General features: G+C 49.4%; 1 protein-coding gene across 1 annotated transcript; it reads left to right on the top strand.

Annotated features, from left to right (window-relative positions):
• The first annotated feature begins 21 nt into the window (after window positions 1–21).
• DNAJC7 (DnaJ heat shock protein family (Hsp40) member C7) lies at window positions 22–17115 on the top strand. Its single transcript, XM_041426242.1, has 14 exons — window positions 22–149; window positions 7514–7602; window positions 7846–7970; window positions 8057–8170; window positions 8485–8559; window positions 10132–10250; window positions 11484–11637; window positions 12761–12925; window positions 13964–14055; window positions 15075–15148; window positions 15484–15630; window positions 15818–15970; window positions 16445–16507; window positions 16820–17115. The coding sequence occupies exons 1-14, from the start codon at window positions 55–57 to the stop codon at window positions 16855–16857; spliced, it is 1503 nt and encodes a 500-aa protein (XP_041282176.1). The 5' UTR covers window positions 22–54; the 3' UTR covers window positions 16858–17115.
• The last annotated feature ends 1218 nt before the right edge of the window (window positions 17116–18333 follow it).

Below are 18333 nucleotides of genomic sequence, written 5' to 3'. Positions count from 1 at the left end.
CGTTCCGGCCCTCGCCCCGCCCCGCCCCGGTCCGGCCCAGCCCCGCGCGGTAAGATGGCGGCGGCGGCGGCGGCTGAGGCCGAGTGCGATGTGGTCATGGCGGCGCCCGACGGGCCCGGCGAGACCGACAGCGACGAAGAGGCGCGCAGGTAGAGCGGCGGTCCGGGCGGGGAAAGGGCGGCCCCTGTCCCTCCCGGTGGGCGCACCGCGGCCCGGCGAGGCTGGAGTGCCGCAGGGCCCGCGGCCGCGGTGCTCGGCAGGGCCGGGAGCGCGCCCGGGGACTGCGGTCGGTCCTTGCCCGGGCGGACCCCGCGGGCAAAGTCCTGTGTGCGGGCCGGCCGGGGGCGGCGGCGCCCCGGGCCCGGCGGGCGGTGACAGCCTCGGGCCGCACGCGGCGGGGCCCGGGAGGCGCTGGCTTTGCGGTGCCGGTGTGTCCCAGCGAGCTCCGGGATTAGAACACCCACCCGTTACCGGGGTGGCCCAGAAATGCAGTGTCCCGAGGCCACACACCCTCACCGGTGCCGAGGGAGCGTCCTCCCCCTCGCCGGGGAGGGGAGGATTAAACTCGTGGGAAGGGGAGGCTCCAAACTCCTGAACCCTTTGCTGCTCCGTCCCCGCGTCCTCCCGGTCCTGTTCCGTTTGAAGCCTGCCCCGAGTGACTCCATCCTGCCTTGCTGTGGGTAACGGGAAGGACGCAGAGCGCTGCCCCGGGAATGCTCCATCATCCCGGAGCTCCCGGTTTGTCCGTGCTGTGCCCGGGGGAGCTGCCAGTGTCACCTGAGGCAGGGCGAGGTGGGATCCCCACCTTTCCCACACGTTTTCCCCCCAGGAGCTGTGGGAAGGTCCCTGTCCTGGAAACTCCAGTGGTTTTCCATAGTGGCAGGTGCTGGGTTCATATCCCTGGAAGGAAAGAGGTGTTCCTGGAGGAGCTGAGGTGTTTGCTCTGGAAGATGATGCAGTGGAATGAAGAAAAGGAAACAAACCCAAAAGTGGCCTCTGAGGAATGGTGGTTTCAGGCTCCCGTTGATGGCTGAAGGGATTCTGTGGAATTGAGGCCCGAGGAGCAGCTCCCTGGGGAGATCCTGCTGAGCAGGAAAGGAGGAGCTGCTGAAGAGGCACTTGGGGCTCGCAGAGCAGCGCCCAGCCTGCGGGGCTGGGACGGGCCTGTGCGGGCACATCCCTGCCCTCTGGGCAGGCGAAATGTGGCCTTTGAAACGGTGGAAATTCACAGAGGTAAAACCCTGGCTGAAGGCACAGGTGTCTGCAGGTAGTGACCTCCAGCTCCTGTTCTCTTTCATTAGGTGCTTTCACAATGTTTCCTTTTCGTGTTCTCTTGGGAATGTTGTACCTTTCCCTTGCTAAAATGGATCCGTATGGGCAGGAGCTAATTCCTTGGTGTTGCTCTGGGGGAGCCAGCCCTGCACACCCCGATTTCTTTGCAGTTCTGTGCATTAACCTCTTCCCTACCCCAGCCCTTCCCGTTTCACTGTGGTAGCTCAGTTGCTCTCGTGGAAATCAGAAGCCAGCCCTGCACACCCCGATTTCTTTGCAGTTCCCCAGCCTTTCCTGTTTCACTGTGGTAGCTCAGTTGCTCTTGTGGAAATCAGTGCAATAACTGCTTTATTGGTGTGGAGCTGGAGCTCAGAAGGTGTCAGGTGTTTGTGAAGCATCCCAGGCCAGGTAAGAGCTGGGTGAGCTCCTCATGGTACACACTGATTTGGTGCAGCCTTTGGGGTGTATCTGCGCTCACTTCCATAAAAATCAGCAAAAGTAAGGGGAAACCTTTTCAGAATCCTTATGATAACTCAACAATGAGGGTTCCATGTCCAGTTTAGGGATTACAGTAGAGCAGAATATGGATATTTTGCTCTAGGACTCACCTTTGTCCAAATGCACAATTGTGTTTTCCGTAGCTTAATAAAACTGGAAAGTTAGAAAATGTGCAAAAGGGGAGATCTGCATTTCAGAATGGCTGTAACTAACGCCCTGAAGCAGCTGCAGACATGCCAGAGGGCTCCCAGGGTGTCCAGGGCACAGGAATGGAGTGTGGTCACAGGATAATTATTGTCTGCTGCTGCCTCATGGATTGTTGGGGTCCTGGCAGAAAGTGTTGATGTAATTGTGTTAATTTTATCCGTTGGTGCACCAGGGCAGAGCAGCTGATGAGCAGGACTGGGCCTCACTTGTTTCTTCATTAATTTTAAAGGTTTCTCACCCATGGGAACAGTTTTTCCCTGCTCCCAGCTGCTTTGTGAGCTTGGGCCCCTGGAGCTTTGCCAGGGAGAATTTCCTTGTCATCTTCCTGGCACCTCTGAGTTCTGGCTCCCATGCTTGCTCCAGGCTGGATCTTTCTCCTCCTTCTTCAGCACTGGAACATATGGAAGCTTTGTTTTGTTAAAAAACCTCCAGCTGTCTGGAAAATACTGCTTGGAGATTGCAGAGCCCCTGCTGCAGGCTTGGGATGTCTTGGTGCCTCTTTGGGGGCATCAACATTTCCCACAGCAGAGTGATGAGCACGGAGTGGCCCACACCGAGTCCTGGAGGTTCTGGCCTGGCGAGGCTGAGGGTCACTGGCCAGGTCTGCAGGTGTTCCCTGGAGCTTGTCAGGTGTTGGTGAGCACCAAGAGGCTTTTCCAGTGCATGGAGTGAGGTGTATCTCAGCGAGGCTCCTCCAGAATAGATGTAACTTCTGGCCAGTTTTGTGGCAGCGCTGGCAGGAGGGGGTGAATCATCTGAGGGGCACCAGGTCGTTCTGGGATAACCTGGAAATGGCTCTCCTACTCCTGTTCTGCCCATACATGGACACTTGGGTTTCCCAGGTGATAAACCCATTTTACTCATCTGGAATTATTTGTGATCTCATGGTCATACCAGAAGCAGCACAAGGTACTTGTGTAGTTGTTTGCTTCCCTGTGCATCTGCAGAGTGTTTGAATATCTAACTTAGGCAGCTGTTTTATCCAGAAGGAAAAGGTGATCCATACCTACAGTTTCAACCTATTTCTTTAACATGACATGTGCTTTTTTGAGGTGAATCGTAATGTAGATGCAGTTGTTTTCCTGTGGAATTCTTAAGCTGGTTGGCTTCCTTCATTCAAGAGGAATTGCTTCCTTCAAAAAAAAAAGCAGTCTCAGGGTGATTCTAGACCGTTCCATGGATTTTCACAAAAGTTATGCTGTGGCCCTGCCAGGCAGGATGGGGGCATTGCTGGGAATTAGGTTAATTCTGAGCTCCGGGAATTACATAACGGCACAATTAAAGCTGGGGCTCGGCTGCTCTTCTCACTCGTGGCTGCAGGGAAGGTTTGGGTCAATTCTTGGATTTCTCGTGGCGTATTTTGGTCCTTGTGGCTCTTTTGGCCTTCTGAGTTTGCCCTCGGTTATGAGGAACGTTCTGAGGGTTTGAGCACCTTGTGGGTTCAGGTTCAGCTCTGCTCTTGGGGAGGCTCAAGGCAGCCCTTTGTTACGTTTCCATGGGTGAGTCCTTGGCCCATTCACGTAGATATTTGCATGTCCAGACTCAGATTTCCCGGGCTGGGGGCTGTGTGGAGTCTTTGCCATGGTGTCTGTGCGTTGGGGGGAGCTGATGTGCCAGGAATCAGCTCTGCTCTGCCCAGCAGGGCAGCAGCCTGTCACACACCACTGTGTGTGACCACTGCCTCAGGGAGCCTGTCCCACTGCCCACACACCCTCTGGGGGAGAAGAATCTTTTCCTAAAATCCAACCTAACCCTCCTTCACCCAGCTCCGGCCATACCCAGGGGTCACCAGAGAGAAGAGCTCAGTGCTTGCCCCTCTGCAGCCCCCCACGAGGAAGTTGTAAATATATATTCCTTTATGCCTAAATCCTCACTCAGTGTCAAACCTCACCTGAGGACAGGTCTCTAAAGTGCACCCTGTGTGTCTTTCTGGAGTGTTTTGTTTCTCTTCCAAGTTCTGAAAGAAGGGAAGGGAGGGTATTGTATGTCCAGGGGCAAACATGATGGCTAATTTTAAGCTCTAGACATCTGCCTGCTGTAAACTGAATTGAGATCACACAACTTATTTTACCCCAGCGGCTGAGTCACATCTGACAGCTGAGAATCTGGGTGGGATTTCACCCCCAAAAATGCCTGATAAAGGCACCAGATCCTATTGAAGGAAAAGCCTCTGCAAGAACTGCACAAAATTGCCAGAGCATAACAGGAAAGATTACTTGGTCAGGATAGGATTTTGGAGCCTTCCTTAAATCCTGGCTATTTTAGGGTTTTGCCACCATTTCATAATGGAGGCAAGCAGTGAAGTGGGAGTGAGGGTCAGGAGAGCTGGGAGATAGTGACTCTGCCACCTGCTTAGGTGTTGGATTTCTGTCACTGGTGGTATTGCCTTGGCACATCCCTGCCCAGGGGCTGTGCCAAGCACATCTGGATCAAGAGCTGCTGGGTTACAGATCCCTGAAGGTTCCCATGACAGAAAATCAGGTGTCTGCAGGAGTCTCATTGGGAGCTGGAGTGGGAGGTGGAAGCCACGATCGGCACTCGAGCGGGGGCAGCGTGTGGAAGCTCTGAGGAGGAGGCAGGAGTTGTTAGGCAAGCGTGGGATTGTGTCACTGTGCACAGGATGGCTTCTCCCAGAGCTGCTGTGCTGGGAACGAGCAGGGATTGAGCTTTCACAGGGCATGGGGAGGAGAAGGAGCCTTGTGCTGGCTCCTCTCTCCCCAGGCAGGCAGCGAGCTCCATCCTCAGAGCTTGAGTGTGCGAGGGAGGATCAGCACATGCAGCTGCTGCTGGTCTCCCTTGGTCTCCAGCTGTGCCAGAAGAGGTTCAGGTTGGACGTGGGGTGGAATTTCTTTTCAGAAAGGGTTGTCCAGGGAGCAGTTGGAGTTCCCGTCTCTGGAGATGTTCGAGGAGTGACTGGACATGACACTCTGTGCTCTCTGGTCTGGTTGACAAGGTGGTGATTGGTGTCTAAAATCTCACAGGCTTTTCCAACCCAAATGACTCTGTGGTGACAGGTTCTCTGCGGTGACTGGGACCAAAGTGCTTCAAGTATTAGAGATGCTGAGAAATACCATAGAAGAGAAAAAAATAATTGCCTAGTTTGCAAAAAGAGTCACTCCCACCAGCCCCTCCTGTGCCTGTGGTGCATGTGAGTGATGAAAGACAAGCTTCTTACCCAGCTCCTTGGTGCAGCTCTTCTCTGTTTCTGTGTCCAGCATGGAGCAGCCCAGTGAACACACCAACCCCGTCACAAAGACACCCATTCAGCTGGGGGTGTATTTTAGCAAAGCACGATTCTTCTTCAGTGTCAAAAGTAGCAAGTGGGGAGTGCAGGCCCCAGCAGCGCAGGAGGCAGAATGAGCTCATTCAGGCCACAGCATCTGTTGGGCTGAAACAATCCCCAGTGAGATCAGGGGCTGCAGTTCTCCTTGTTGGAGCCAGAGCCATGGTAAACAAGGGCTGTGTGCTCTGTATGTCATCAGGGCACAACAGGGCAGAGCTGCTTCTGTCCTGGTGCTGGAGCTGCAGCCCAGCCTGGCAGCTCCAGCAGGTCCTTTGCCTTCGTGCTGCAGAGGTGATTTGCTTTCACAATCTTCATGGTTAAGCCTTAGGCCATGTGAGCAGCAGAAATACCTGTGCTCTCCTTTCTGCCAGTGTCACCCGAGGCTCTGTGACTTGTTGATACATTGATCTGCATTAAAATGCTTAAAAGGAAAACAGACCAATAAAAAAGAGTAGAAAACAGTAATCTGTGTGTGGGAGTGTTTCTCTGGCATCTCACAGTGCCGGTGCTTTCTGAAAATTGGTTTTGCCAGGGTTATGTTTTCTTTCTCCCATTTTCCCAGCTCTTCCCAGCAGTTTGTGGCAGATGGGGTGCTCTGGCAGCCAGCCTTTAGCTGTGTCTATTAGATGGTAATTGCTCATGACAGGACAGGTAAAATGGCTAAAAGATTTGTGATTCAGCCCACTGTGCTGGACAGGTTGTGGTGGTGACTCGGGTAAGTTCTGCCATTAAGACTGTTCACCCATTTCTTTAAACTGTACAGCAAAGACCTGAGGGAAGGAGCTTTCCTAGAATCTGTGATTTTCTTTTCTATTTGCAATTACAGAAACAAGAGAACAGTGAAACTCTTTACTGCTCAGGTTCCAAAAGTGCAGAAGAGCTGAGTAGTTTTTCCACTGTATTTAGATATTTGATCTGTAATATTCAAAAAAGGTGGTTGTGTTTGGAAACATTTTAATCATGCAGAGTTTGCCTCCTCATGCTTGTGATATGGATCCACCCCACAGCATCATTGTAGCACATCAGTGTAGCTGGGAGAGTGCAGAGCTCCTGGGATTCTGGTGGGTACTTGAGGAAAAGCCAGGCTGCAGCACCTGCCTCAGGTGTGATGCTGGGAGGGCTGAGGCAGAGGAGGGATGGCAGTTTCCCATTTCCACTGGGCCAATTCATCATTTTCTGGAGCAGGGGCGGGAGGAGCTGAGCCAGGACAAGGCCCTTGGGGGGCAGTGGGTGTGTGCTACCCCTTGCTCTGCCACAGTTCTTACCCATCTCATCTCCTCCCGGGGTTTAACTCCCACAGAGCTGTGGCTGGACTCGGCTGGGGTGTAGCACACAGCAAAACTTAAAACTGAAAGTGAAGAGCACACTTCCCAGCTCCCAGTGTCCATTGTTCTGCCAGCTGGGAAATCTGTGATGGCTCAGTGAAAACAACCCCTGCATGAGGTGGTTGTGTGGGAATGGCCAATGGCAGCCTGAGCAAGGCTGAAAACATGGGAACTTGTTCCAACACAATTCCCTTTGTTCTCTCCCAGGTCAGCCTGCTGAGCACTGCTCACATTTGCTGTTCCATCACTGTGATGTGCTCTCCCTCTTGCCCTGTGCAGGTGAAAGGCTGAAGGGACATGAGAGAAGAGAAGGGCCTTGGTTTCCCTCAGGGGAAGCTTTGCTTTCGAGAGTTTAAGGGAAGCTGCTTTAAACCATATGTTGTGTGTTTTTAAATGTCCCAAACTGTCTCTGCAAATGCTTGCTCTTGAGTGTGAGGACTATTTCTAGACCTGTTGCCAAGGCAGTGCCAGGCTTCTGTTGCAGGCTTGTACCCATATTTCTCTTTGATTTAGCTGTCTTTTGAATGTGGAAATTGTTCTTGGCTCTGGTTTGTGAGTATGTGGGACTCCTGAAAGAGCCAGCACTATCTCTTTTGTTCTGAGGTGCAGCACCTTGCAGGAGGGGGCTGTTGGATGAACTCCGTACCAGGGTGTTCTGCTGGACTCTCCGAGGGGACTCAAAGGTGGCTTTAGGCTTCTCATGCATCCCTGTAAAATTTGGCCAGGAAGTATTGCTGAGTATCCCAGGTGAAGTGCTGGAGTAGCTGGGAGCCAGCAGGAAATGGGGTGTGCTGAGGAGATCTCACAAGAACCAGCTTAAATTTGGAGCATTAAACAGTTACACTGCTTGGGGGTCAAATGCTCATCATGGTCACAATCTGTCTGGTGCTCAGTTCTTCTGAAAATGTGGTGTTTTGCTTCCTTTCAGAGAAGCAGAAGCATTCAAGGAGCAGGGAAATGCATACTATGCCAAGAAAGATTACAACGAAGCGTTCAACTACTACACAAAAGCCATAGGTGAGAACAGCTGATAATATCAATCCTTACTGAACACCATGTCTAAAACTGGAGCTGGTTGCTGATTTCAAACACACCAGTGGGGTTTCTGACAGCACATGCTGAATGAAAACCTCTTGCCTGCTTTAATTACCTTGGGAAATGTCACCAGATCGATAATGCCAGTCAGGGCCAGTGTTCTTAAGTGCCAGGAGTTGTGCAGCTGCTGCATTACACTGATAATGAGTCTTGCATTGTCTCCAGATACGTGTCCCAATAATGCCAGTTATTATGGGAACAGAGCTGCCACGCTCATGATGCTGGGGAGGTTCCGAGAAGCACTGGAGGATGCTCAGCAGTCAGTCAGGCTGGACGACAGCTTTGTACGGGTACGTGGAGAGCTTCAAGCACCTCGTTCAGTCCCTTGTCTGCACCTGTCACAGCTCTTGCAAATCCCTTTTCCCTGTGTTCCCAGGGCCATCTCCGGGAAGGGAAGTGCCACCTTTCCCTGGGGAATGCCATGGCTGCCAGCCGCTGCTTTCAGCGAGTGTTAGAACTGGATCATAAGAATACCCAGGCACAGCAGGAGGTAAGAGGATCTTCAGACTGAACTGTGCCCAGTAGGTGCTCAGGAGGCTGAGCTGGCCAAAGGAGGAATGGATGGTGGTGTAAGGCAGCTGCCACTGTTGCATCTCTTTCACAGGGTACATTTTCCTGGACTCTCAGTTCAGTCACTTTATTTCAAACCGATTTTAATGCTGGGAAAAGCATTCATGTCACCTGCATTATTGGTCCATGGTCTGCAGTAGTTTTGGCTCTGACATTCAGAGGCTGCTCAAATGCTGCTTGGTGGCATTTCAGAGCAGAGTCTGTCCTGCAGCACTTGTGTGTTCTGTCTTTCAGCTGAAGAATGCCACGACTGTGCTTGAGTATGAAAAAATAGCTGAAGTGGATTTTGAGAAACGGGATTTCAGGAAGGTGAGATTGACTTGTTTGCTGTGGTCTGATACAAAAACTGGTGTGTTTGGCATGGCCCAGGCAGGTCTGTGGCTGGTTTCCTGGCTGGGTATTTGGAAGTGCTGTGCCACATCTCCTAGAGCAGGGCTGGCTGGTGAATTGTGTCAGCTCTGAAAGTGGCAGAGCTCGTGCTCCCTGAGCACTGGCCAAAGGACAAGTGAGGAGGTGACTGGCTCAGGCCAACCCTCTGTCACTGCTTGCTTTGCAGGGTGAATGGAGTCATGATTGAGTTGTTTGAGACAGATTTTGTTAGCAGCTTTGCTCCTGAAATGCATATCCAGGATTCTTCTTTCTCAACTCTTTGAAAGAAAAAAAAAAAATAAAAAAGGTGTGCTGTGTGCCAGGTCATACAAGGAGGAATGCAGATCTGCATGGGGCATTCTCTTTACAGTTTCCAAATCTTTCTTCCCAAGGATTGTAGCAGGATGCAGCTGGTACTGACTTGATAGAACAAGAAATGACAACATGAAATCTGAAAGGCACCAAGCGCTTCTCATGCAACTGTTTCTATGCTGTGGATGCATGTAAGGCTCAGATTTGTCCCAGGAAAGAGAATGTCTGGTACATTGAGCTCATTGTTCAGGTTACTCTTAGGTTAAGCTCAAGATTTTGGAAGGATAAATCCCAGCTTTGTATCACCTATTTCTGAGGAGCAAATGGGATGTGTGATCAACGTGAATTTCCTGTGTAGGAATTGCCCTGCCTGTGTGGCACGTCCTGGGCATCTGCATCTGTCCCTCACTTCCCCAGTCCCACTTCACTGGGGAGGCTAACATGAAACATGATCTTTGTTTCTGGAGAGCTGCTCCTGCCTCACCAGGAGCCCTTGGCTCTGGAGCACAGTGCTTCCCACAGCAGGAGCCCGTGATGTCACGGGCTGAGGAGCAGATGAACCTTGGGGAACAATGCCCCGTTCTTGCCCAGATGTCCCCACCAGAGTGCAGGGATGGAAAAGACCCATTAGCTCACCCTGCCCATGGCTGTCAGGCCAGTGGAAGATCAGTCCTTACACTGTACTTTTTTGTGTTTTGTCCAGTCCAAACTGTCTCAATCTATTGAATTTCTGTTCCTCCCACATGGCTTTATACTGCAGGAAACAGGAGCAGGATTGTCCTTCTTGGCCCTTTCTTTAGGGTTCCAATTTAGAAGAGTTCAAGGGATAGACCTCCTACAGGTGTCCCTGGAGTCTTGTGTAGTGCTCTGTCACAGTAACACAGCAGATGCCTCAGACCTTGACCCACAAAGCACAACCTTTGAAAAAGATATGTACTTTGAAAAGCACATCAGGAAAATAGCACAACCTTTCAAAAAGGTATATACTTTGAAAAGCATAGCAGCAAAATAGCACAACCTTTGAAAAAGGTATGCACTTTGAAAAGCATAGCAGGAAAATTTTCCAATGCAATGTGTCTCCAGCAGCAGTGCAGGTGGGTGTCTGCACGCTCACCTTCCTGGTCAAAGACAAACCTCAAGTGTTCAGAGCAGGCCCTTGGCTCTCTGCTGTGCTCAGGGCTGTGCTGTCTCCCACCCCAGGTTGTGTTTTGCATGGATCGTGCTCTGGAGTTCGCTCCCGCCTGTCACCGGTTCAAAATCCTCAAGGCTGAGTGTTTGGCACTGCTGGGCCGCTACCCCGAGGCACAGTCTGTGGCCAGGTGAGTTTCTGAGGGCTGGGGCTGAGGAGAACCTGCTGGGTGTCCTGGCTCTATGTGCTCCATGCATGGAATAAGTGAGGGAATAGAAAATACAAATATTCCTTAGTGCATCTTTGTGGGAAATGGGTTTGTAGAGAGCTTTTAGGGCTTGACAGAAGGCACACAGTGTGCATCCACGTGGAATCTTTGAGACAAGAAATGCTGAGAAACTGTCAAAACTTTGAGACAGATATTGGTGAGAGAGAAATGGAGCTAGAAGAAAGTTTCAAAAGATGGCCCTGCAAATAAGACTAGATAATTTTGGAGAATTAGAACTATGAAAGATGCCTTGTAGTGGGACCCACGAGGGGTAATTTTAGATTATGTAAATGCCTTTAAGGCATTTACAGCTTGGTGTGGCAAAAAGCTGATAGGCCAAGAAACACTTATAGTGTATTATAATTAGGAAATAGTTGGATTCTGGTTGTGATGGCATGAATTATAACATCTGTATTGTCTCACCCTTCACATAAGACTGAAAATAAAATAAATTAAATAAATAAAATAAATTTTTTTTAAATGCCTCTCAGTTGCCCCATCTCTGGGTCAGGAAAAGGGTATTATCCAACAAATGTTGTGATGAGGAGGGAGTGGTTGAATTTATCCCCATTAATCTTCATGGGAAGCTGCATCCAAACCCCATTCACACCAACCATCCTGCTCGAGGAGGCTTCTGTCCTTTTGCCTTTTCTGTACCACAGACTTGTTAAAATACCTGGGTACTGTAGCTATGATATTTTATGAAAAATCCTTTGCTAGGATTTTTTCTCCTGAGAAGCTGAAAAGCCTCAAGAAAGAAATGTAAACAATAACTATCTGCTGCTGTGGAATGCAGCAGGTAGATCTGTGATTGGTGCATGTTGGTTGTTTCTAATTAATAGCCAATCACAGTCAGCTGGCTCGGACTCTCTGGGAGTCAGGAGCCTTTGTTATCATTCCATTCTTGTTCTTTTTAGCCTTCTGATAAATTCTTTTCTCTCTATTCTTTTAGTATAGTTTTACTATATCATTTTAATATAACATATAATATAATAAATCAGCCTTCTAAAACGTAAAGTCAAGATCCACATCTCTTCGCTCATCCCGGGAGCCCCCTCACACAGAGCTTCAACCAAAGGGTACCTCAGTGGAGGGAGTGCTTGTGTCTGGGGAGGAAGCAGGAGCAGGGAGGATGTCTTTGTTGCTGTGTTGCAGTGATATCCTGCGGATGGACTCGACCAACGCCGACGCGCTGTACGTGCGTGGGCTGTGCCTGTACTATGAGGACTGCATCGAGAAGGCCGTGCAGTTCTTCGTGCAGGCCCTCAGGATGGCCCCTGACCACGAGAAAGCCTGTCTTGCCTGCCGGGTAAGTGCTGGAGATGGGGCTGTAAAATCACCAGAATTTGGGGTGTTTTTTTACTTAACATGTAGTTTGGTTCTGTTGGATCAATCCCTTCTCCCGCCCTCATCGCTGGCTGTCACTGTCATATTGGAAAAATCCCTTTGCCAGGATTTCTTCTCCTGGGAAGCTGAGAAGCCTCAGAGAAAAATGAAAACAATAATTGTCTGGTTGCTTCTCCTGTGTTTTGCTGCTTTGGAGATTGTTTACCAACAATGGTTGTTTGATTGGTTTCATGTGAATTGTTTTGACTTAATGACCAATCACAGTCCAGCTGTGTTGGGAGTCTGGAAGCTGTCATGAGTTTATTAGTATCTTGTTAAGCCTTCTCTATTCTTTAGTATAGTTTAGTAGAGCAGTCTTCAATATAATATAATACCATAAAATAATAAATTAGCCTTCTCAGAACATGGAGTCAGATTCTCAATTCCTCCTTTGTCCTGGAGACCCAGCAAATACCACAATTGGCTTTCCCAGCTCTCCAGGAGCAGGCAGTGTGTCCAACCCTTCCCAAAGACAGCCAGCTGCTGCCTCAGATAAAACCATGCTCCTAGAAACTATTTCTCAGCAGATACTTTGAAGCATCCTCCCCTTCACTCTTCTTTGTTCCCTGGTCAGACAGAGCAGCAATAAAACCAGATACATTGGTTTTAAAGGACCTCCTGACTTTCAGGTCCAATATCCAGGCAAATACCCTGACTTTCATGTAACACTGTTCCTTCATGTTGCTCCTTCCCTGGTGTGGTTCTTCGACTGACTTCAAATCTGTTCATGTGTTCTCAAAAAGTGAATTCCTGGTCCTTTTATTTTAATCCATAAATTTACTGCACTGTCATGTTCTCTTCTTAAAAATTAGGCAGCCTTTTTCCTATGGAGGATGCCTGGAACTGGCACTGGCTGTTCCTTAGTGCTTCTCTTGGGGGAAAGGCAAAGTGAGATCATTTCAGCTGCTGGAGCAAGGCTGTGACTTGTATCCTGCAGCAGTGTGTGAAAGCAGAGCAGAACTGTTGTGTCTCAGGGCCCTTGTCAGGCAGAACAAGGTGTTTGGCCCCCTGACCTCGTGTCCTTACCCAGGTGTGTTTCCTTTCAGAATGCCAAAGCACTTAAAGCGAAGAAGGAAGACGGGAATAAAGCATTCAAGAAAGGCAACTACAAACTAGCATATGAACTGTACACAGAGGCACTAGGAATAGACCCAAATAATATCAAAACAAATGCCAAACTCTACTGCAACAGGGGGACGGTTAATTCAAAGGTAAGGGACGGTCCCCTGGCAGGTAGCTGTTGTCATATCCCTCACCATGGCAGTGACAAACCACAGATCAGTTATTCTGGAAAGCACAGCCTCCCCTGGCTGCTGGGCAGCTGCATCTCTGAGGCCATGGGCAGTGTTTCAGGGTTTTGTGCTTGCACAATACTTGGATCAGTTCCCAACAGCCAGCAGTTGACTCCTGCAGAAGCAAAACTGAAATACTTGGGCTGCACAGAGTGGGAGGGAGAGGAGGGACATGCTTTAGCCTTATCTTAGTCAGCAAAAAGCACCCCTGTCTCTGTTTGTTTCCTTCCCAGGAATGAACAGATTTATTTTCCTATTCTTTTTATAAATCATGTCTTGCTTTGTGTTTTTATGTTAAAAAAACAACAAAAAACAAAACAACCTAATTTAAAGCCCCATGACACTTCTTCAGTTTGCTGTTGAATTTTAGTCCTGCACTATCCAGAGAAACAGCCAGTCATGGGACAGTGCTCCCAATTCCCACCCTGTGTCCTCTGGGCATTTTCCTTCCTCAGCTGCCCCAGTGTTGATGCTGCTTCCCCAGACACCCCCACTTGGTCAAGAGACACAGGCTGTTCCCAAAACCTGGGAAGTGGGATGAGCTGGAGGCCACATAATGCATGTCTTCCATGTTTGTGTCTGAAAACAAACAACACTTCTTCTAAAAAAGATTTGTTTTAAATATTTTTAGGTTTATCTTCCTGCCCAGGAATTAGTTTGGACACAGAATTGGGATTGTTATCAGGAGGGCCCTTGGTTTTGAGTGCATTTCTTACACAGAAGCACCTCATAGCTCTGTCATGTCACTGGCCAAGCCTCTGATGGTTTTTTTTTTTTCTTTTTCCCAGTGAACAAAAGCTGTGTATTTGTGGGAAACCAGAAAAAAAAAAAATCCTAGACAGAGACCCAGAAAACAGTGAGATTTTCCCAGATCCTTCACACCTTTCATTAGCCTGAAGTGGTGGTGCAGAGTTTGTTCTCTGTGTGGGGTTCACTCTCTTGTGTGTGATGTTGCAGCTTAGGAAACTCGAAGAAGCGATCGACGACTGCACGAACGCGGTGAAGCTGGACGACACGTACGTCAAAGCCTACCTGAGGAGGGCACAGTGGTGAGTACACCTTGGCACGGGGCACCAGTGTCCTCCTGGCAGCTCTGAGGGACAGCATCACGAATCTGGAGCTTGACTGAATAGAAGGGGTGGAGCTCTGAATTTATTCATCTTCCTTGTGCTTCTGAGGAGGTGGGGGTAGCTCTCTCTGGCCTCTCCTGCCTGCCTGGGTCTGGCACTTGCTCTTGGTGGTGTATTTATGGCATCATTTGGGTTGGGAAAGACCTCCAAAATCATTGGCACCAACCTTTGACCAATTACAGTCTTGTGCAGTAGACCAGAGCACTGAGCACCACATCCAGTTGTTCCATGAGCATCTCCTGGAATGGTGACTCCACCACCCCCCTGGGCAACCAGTTTCAATCCTGACCACCCTTTCAGTGAGGAAGTCCTTCCTCATATATGATCTGAACAGGATTTAGGGAGGATTTGTTCTAAAATTTGACTCAGCTGACTGTGTTTATAGACACTGACTGTTTATAGATGTTCTGTCCCAGAGAGCCCCTCTCCATGTCTGCAATTGCAGATTTACAGTGGTTGGAAAAGAGATTGAGCTTGGAGGTCTCTTTCAATCTTTTCCATCTCTAATTGCTAAGTTGCAGTGAGTAGGCAATGGGTGAGTAAGGCTGAGGGGTGAGAGACAGACACGTGTCCCTTGGAGGTGCCAGGGTTGTCACTCCTGACCAGCACTGTCACTGTGAAGCTCTGTGCCAGCTCTGACCCTGCACCAGCTTCCTGGAGCTCAAGCTGGCTGGGATCAGTTCCTGCAGTTGCATATTGGAATTATCAGCTCGTTAAAGCAGAACTTGTGCTGCCAAAGGAGTTTACAGTGTCCTCTTGGAGCCCAGAGTGCAGGTTGCTGTGACAGGGTTTCCCACAAGTGTCAGGGCTCCTCTGAGGTCTGATCTGCTGCAGTCCAGAGCACTTCTCTTAATCCACCTCCACCCAGACAGCCTGCACTGAACCCCTTCTGATGTTCCTGTGAAGGACACCTTGGCCACCTGTGTTTCTTTCCACAGTTACATGGACACAGAGCAATATGAAGATGCTGTAAGAGACTATGAGAAGGTTTATCAGACAGAGAAAACAAAAGGTGAGCACAAAAGCACTCTGTGTGTGCACAAGTTTCCCTGAATTGGTAATTTTTTGTTGTTCCTTTTTCCACCCACAATATGCTGTGATTTGCAGCCTAATACCCCAGCAGGACAATTTGGAAAAGCCCTCAGAAGCACTGGAAATCCGTGTCTCTGGTCTGGTTTCTCTCCCAGCTCTGAATCCTGAGGTGATAATTCAACTTGTGTGTGAGGCAGTGCACTGGGTTCAGAATGTCTGGTTTTGGTTCCTGTCTTGACTGTCCCCTTGCTTTTTGAGTGGCCTGAAGTGGAAAGGATGGTGTAACTCCTCCCCTGGTGTTGTGCTCCTTTCCAGAACACAAGCAGCTCCTAAAGAATGCACAGGTGGAGCTGAAAAAGAGCAAAAGGAAAGACTACTACAAAATCCTGGGGGTGAACAAAAATGCCTCTGAAGATGAGATCAAGAAGGCTTACAGGAAACGAGCACTAATGCACCATCCAGGTACCCCCAGCTGTCCTTACGTGCCCTGTGCAGCCATCACTGAGGCACTAATGTGTGTGGAAGAGGGAATTTCTGGGAAATAGCAGCTCTGACCCCAAATATCTGGAGATGATCTGGGAAGGAGTGTTTAACATTATCCATTTGCACTAGGAATTAAAAGTTTTTCCTGCTTGTTGTGTATCCTCAGACCGACACAGTGGAGCAAGTGCAGAAGTACAGAAGGAAGAGGAGAAGAAATTTAAGGAGGTTGGTGAAGCCTTCACCATCCTGTCAGATCCCAAGAAGAAGGCCCGCTATGACAGCGGGCAGGACTTGGAAGAGGATGGATTAAACATGGGAGGTCAGTGTTCTTTACAACACTCTGCAGCCTGCAACGAGATCAGACCCTTTAGAATCTGCCTAAAGCAAGCCTGCTGCTGGGAATGGTTCCATGAATTTACTTGGTTTAGTCCCTGATAACATTGGCATGAGCTGAGTGGTTGCAGCTGGGAGCAGGCTGGGACACTGCTGGGTGTTGGCTCAGCTGGTGGGCAGTAGCTGCCATGGGGCAGAAATCTGTCACAGGATGTGGTAAATTAGCCATTGTGAGTCCCTAAATGCTGCTTATCCAGATCCTTGGGCTGCCCTGTGGCAGGTTCTCTCTGGGACAGCTGCTTTACCTGTTTGTGGTCCCTACATGGCCCCAGGTGCTGGGAGCCAGCCCTGTGTCCCCTTCTGAGACACTCTGGAGCCTCAAGTGAGCTGACAGCTCCTGAACTGTGGGAATGTGATGGCTGTTTCTCTGCAGCTCATGAATTCCTTCTCTTCCCTGTAGAATTTGATCCAAATAACATCTTCAAGGCCTTCTTCAGCGGGCCAGGGGGCTTCAGCTTTGAAGGTAGGTGAGATGTTCTCCTCCCAGCCGTGGAATCGTGAGTACACAGATCCCCTGGCAGGGCAGCTGGGGCTCCCAGTGGATGTGCTGCTGCTTCAGGAGAGCATTTGGCTGTTGCACAAATCCAAGAGCTCTTTCCAAGTTCTGCCTGCACAGTGTCAGCTGGTTCTGGTTCTTCTGGGTTCCAAAGCCACAAACTTGGGGACTCCTCATTCTGGAGCTGTGTGTGGGCTTGGCCATCCATGTGCTGCTTAGGATTACACTAAACCAATTTCGATTTGAAAAGTCCTGATTATCTTCCATTTTCTTTTTCAGCTTCTGGGCCTGGAAATTTCTTTTTCCAGTTTGGCTAAGAAGCAAACAAACACAAATCAAACCACACATACCTGATCTGCTTCTTTTAACCTCGAATACGGACAGCCCCAGACTCCTCCTCCATCACGTCTTGTTGTCCTTAGAGCAGTTTCATTTCTGGGTTGGAGCCTCTGTTTGTGTGTTGTGTGTGTGAAGAGGAAACCAGCTCGGGAGGGGAAGGCTTGTGAATTTTGTTTTACTGTTAACTTTATTAAAAAAAAAAAAAAAAAATAAAGCTTTGAATCTTTTGGTCCCTCCATGCTGGCCCGTGCTTTCAGCTGCTTCTGCCCCTCAACACGAAGGATTTCCTGGAATCTTCCCAGAATCTCCACATGTGTGAGGGAGAAAGAATTCCTGGTTTGTTCTGGTTGCTTCCAAAGCAGCATGTCCAGGGTTTGGAGTAACTTGTAAGTTATGTTAATCGTTTGGAAATACTGCCAAGGCTCAATCCAGTTTTGTACAATCCCATTTCACCTGCAAGCCTGGCTTCTTTGCTCTTTTTATTTCTTTTTTTTTTTTTTTTTTTTTTCCACGGTTCTCCAAGCAAGGCCCACTTGGGCATTAAACTTCTGTGATAACATGTGAGCTTACAATTCTGTATCAGAGAAATGCTGCTTAGAGTTCAAAGAGCAGCTTATGTGAGAATTCCCTGTGATGCAGCTGGAATTAAGGGCTTTGTGTTCCCAAGATTGTCCTGTTTAAGGGAATATTGAATTTGCTCTGGGCTGAATTCCTTCACTGTACTTTTTTAAATTAATCCACTTGAATATTTTATATTTGTGCTAAACTTGATTTTGTTGAGCTTGATGTGTGATTTCCTGTTACTGATCCATGACGTGGGTGAGTCTTTCAATGCCAAGTGAATTCCAGGCAGGGATCCTGGGTGGTTTGGGATGTGCAGCAGCTGTGTGTTTAGTTAACCTGGCTGAGTGGTTTTCCTCTGGCAGTGATTTACTCCTCCAAAGCAGCAAGAAAATGCAAAGTCCAGCTCTGAACTGGCAGTCTGTTCTTTCTCTTGTGCAGTGTCAGGACAGGAGCTGGAGGGATGGATGAGCTTCTGGCCTGGAGCTGGTCCTGGTGGGTTTGGTGGGAGACACTGCCTGTTAGCAGTTTGATTTTCACCCAAAAGGTGGTGTTACAGCAGGGTCTCAGCTGGGGGAGAGCTCTGCTCCTGGAATTCCCCCCTTTTCTCTACAGCATGGGCAGCACCTTCTTGTCCAGGTGCCCTGTGTGAGCTCCTGTCTGAGGGTTCTGGAGCCTGGTGCTGTCAGGCCCAGTCCCAGGAGGTTGTGCTCAGCCTGGGATGGGAGGGGAGCAGTGGGGCCGTGGCTGGGGGTCCTGGGCTGGTGCTCAGTGAGGGGCAGAGGGGCTGTGGCAGGTCCTGGGCTGACCCTGGCAGTGTGGGGCTGCTGGAGGCTGGAGTTTGCTCAGAGAACGGGTGTTTGTGAGAGAGAACCTCCCAGTGACTCTGTAAC

Source organism: Onychostruthus taczanowskii, unplaced genomic scaffold, assembly GCF_017590055.1.
Source record: "Onychostruthus taczanowskii isolate IOZ18803 unplaced genomic scaffold, ASM1759005v1 scaffold91, whole genome shotgun sequence".
NCBI classification, from domain to species: Eukaryota; Metazoa; Chordata; class Aves; order Passeriformes; family Passeridae; genus Onychostruthus; species Onychostruthus taczanowskii.
This window is presented reverse-complemented; position numbering and strand designations above follow the sequence as displayed.